General features: G+C 52.5%; 1 protein-coding gene across 1 annotated transcript in view; it reads right to left on the bottom strand.

Moving 5' to 3' along the window:
* The window catches only part of Slc17a9 (solute carrier family 17 member 9), a 16,179-nt gene that overhangs the window by 7,722 nt on the left and 5,364 nt on the right, over positions 1 to 3,093 (bottom strand). The window contains exons 2-4 of the mRNA XM_021180010.2: positions 2,140 to 2,337; positions 1,646 to 1,785; positions 403 to 497 (exon numbers count right to left, since the gene is read on the bottom strand). Of these exons, the coding sequence (XP_021035669.1) occupies positions 403 to 497; positions 1,646 to 1,785; positions 2,140 to 2,337 (433 nt within the window). The remainder of the gene's footprint in view (positions 1 to 402; positions 498 to 1,645; positions 1,786 to 2,139; positions 2,338 to 3,093) is intronic.

The raw sequence follows: 3,093 nt of genomic DNA, 5'->3' as shown, positions 1-3,093 counted from the left end.
CTTCCCCCTCTTCCTCCTCCTTCCTCCTCCTCCTCCTTCCCTTCTTCTGAGACAGGGTTTTTCTGTATAGCCCTGGCTATCCTAGAACTCACTCACCTGGAGCCAGGTTGGCTTCGAACTCACAAAGATCCACCTGCCTCTGCCTCCCGAGTGCTGAGATTCAAGGTGTGCACTATCATCACCTGGCAAATCCTTTCTTCTTAATCTGTTTCTTGTCATTGTTTTGTCACAGCAGCTTCAGCAGATAAAACACTGTCACAAACGCAGCAGGCTTGAGGGACAGCTTTGGAACCTAGCATTAGTCTACACCTCTACTCGGACCATCACTGCTGGACTAGAAGGATGGTCCTTGAGAGCTCAGGGAAGTTTCCTGAATGCAAAGGGGGTGGAGCCTTACCCGACCTGGGAGCCAGCACCCACAGTGCTATAGGTAAATGCTCTCTCGCTCTCCTGCACTTTCTGGGACAGCAGACTGGTCAGGGCTGGAAAGTAGACACCTACAACAATCAGAGATTGCTGTCACAGAGTACCCAGGGACAGCAAGGGAGGGCTAAGGCTTGGCTTCCTTTCTGTGACCTCACTGAGCTTTAGGGGATCAGCAGGGCTGGGCTTTTGGCAATTTTGGGGTAATGAACCAAACTAATTTNGGATGAGAGTTATACAGAGCGNTGCAANACATCCCCGGGAGAGCTTCTGCTTCAAAGCAAAATGCCTCTACCCCGAGACATAGCACCCTGCATCCAGACCGCTGTGCNTGCACACATAAACACACACGCCCCACTTAAGCTCTCTGGAGGCACTTGACAACCCTCCCACTAGCACATTTATGTGTACACACACAGACCACACAGTAGTTTCTCAGGTGTGTTCAGGCACCCTGAGACACTCACATGTGTGAGCCGTACAGTTCTGTATGTTTGCCATGTACATACATGGCACATGTGTACCCTTCGGGGAAAGTTCCTCTACCTACTCTTTTTAGACACATTTTCCTCCCAGGAGTTCCTTTGGGTTCCTAGGCAGCTTGAAGGCTTAGAAACATCTGGGTGCACACCTTTAATCCTAGCACTTGGGAGGCAGAGGCAGGCAGATCTCAGGCAGAGTTTGAAGCCAGCTTGGTCTACATAATGAGTTCCAGGCCATCCAGGGCTACACAATAGTCTCAAAACAAACCAACAGGCTTGAGTATCCTTTCCGTTCTAGAGGGTTCTAAACTTCAGTCTGAAGAGACTCTTGAGAGGTCCCTTCAAAGTGTGACAATAGGAACCTACAGCCTCCTTGTTACCACTCTCAGTGGGGAGGCAGGAATCATCAGCCTGACTCCCTTGTGGAACTTTCTATCACCATGTCAATGAGTGTGGCTCTTCAGAAGGCAGTTCTTGCTTCAGAGGCTTAAGACTCACTGCCCTATGAAGGAGAGCCAAGGGCTTGGGGGACTTCATCTTTTCCTCTTTGCCCACAAATAACACAGATATGGCCAGGCACCCCTCCCCCCAAGCCCCCACCCTGAGTGAGTTGCCATTCAAATATCTTAGATATATAGAACAGATTTTTGAGCGAACCTGTGCGTGTTGCTCTGTCCACTCTTCCTGGCGGCAAAGTCAAAAGGCCACACCAGAGGAAGAAAGATGAAGACAGCTCTTACCTTGGAGCAGACCGGTGAGGATTCGAGAGAATGTCAGGAAGGCCAGGTGGCCGCTGCCGAGGTGCGCAAGCAGTGGTGTGGTNACAGTAATGAAGCCCCAGGCAGAGGCTGACAGCAAGATGACCTTCTCACCTCCGATGCTGGAGGAGACACAGGGAGGGACAGAATGGGGTGGCTGTTTGAGGGGGGTCTGAGGGTCATCACCATGAACCACTGCACAGAGAGCTGTGGTAGACACTGCAGTGACCTGCCCTATATAAGGGCTCAGAGCTGAGTATGGTATACAGGACTGAGTCTGGCCTGTCTGCTGTGGCTCAGCGCTGCCACACCCGACTTCCTCTCTCCGAAGGCTAAGCCTCTNCCTAAATATTTGTTGAACTCCTCCCCTATCCCCCCCCCCTCTCCTGTGTGCAAGGGCAGGACTGACCACACTGTGTCAGGTGATGGTAATGATCCCCCTCAAGCCTGAGCAGTGGGGAGAGGGGGTTGGTTACCGATCCCCAAGGTGGCCGCCCACCACCTGAGTCAGGCAGTAGCCCCAGAAGAAGCTGCTGAGCACGATACCAGCCTCCTTCTTGTTCCAGCCAAAGTCCTGGCTCATGGCAACAGTACAGACGGGCATGGTGACACGGGCGCAGTACAGCAGGCAGGTGCCCAGGAGCAGGATTCCTGTCCAGGCCTGGCATTCAGGCCTGTGAGACACAGAGAGAGGGTCAGGACCTGGGGAGGCCCACACACAGCCTTAATCACTTAGATACCTTCCCAAGGGCAGGAAAATGCAATCATGAATACAGTAAGGGAGTTAAGATAACTTCTTTGGTGGGGATTTCGGCAGGTTAATAAAACCTCAAAAGCACTGAGTCTGATGACTTCTAGAACATAAGGCCAATACTAAACACAGGGGCGAAGAATGGCACAAGGGCCCTCAGGATGTGGGGCAGGTTAAACACATGGCAGACCATTCACAGGGCTTAGAACCTGGGCCCATGCCTCTGGCTGCCAGGATTACACCAGGATCCCAAACACAAGCACTGAGTATATTCTCATGTTTCCTGTGGACCATGGAGATACAGGAAGGCATCCAGAAGCAGCAGACAGCTCACAACCTGCAGGGCCATGTGCTAAGCAGGTGAACCCAGCTCCGGGGGAGCAGAAGTCTCCCAAGCAAGCACAGTGAGTACTCAAAGGTCCTCAGGGGTCCGGCTGGGCAAGGTTGCTGGGCAGCTAGACCCCACACAGGACTGCAACAGCTGACAGTGGAGAGGCAAAGAGCCTCAGAGGAGAAGGAGCAGACCCTGGCAAGGCTTCCAACCAAGAGTGAGGTTTGTGGCCCTGGGCCGGATTCATGCTTCCTGAGAAGAGCTTTGAAGATCATAACTTCCTGGTATACTCAAGGTTACAGGGTAGACTGGTGGGTGGGCTTAGATGGATGGAAGGGTAGCAAGCAA

The sequence above is a fragment of the Mus caroli genome, chromosome 2 (assembly GCF_900094665.2).
Source record: "Mus caroli chromosome 2, CAROLI_EIJ_v1.1, whole genome shotgun sequence".
NCBI lineage: Eukaryota > Metazoa > Chordata > Mammalia > Rodentia > Muridae > Mus > Mus caroli.
Note: the sequence above shows the minus strand (reverse complement) of the source record. Positions and strands in the feature narration are given on the sequence as shown.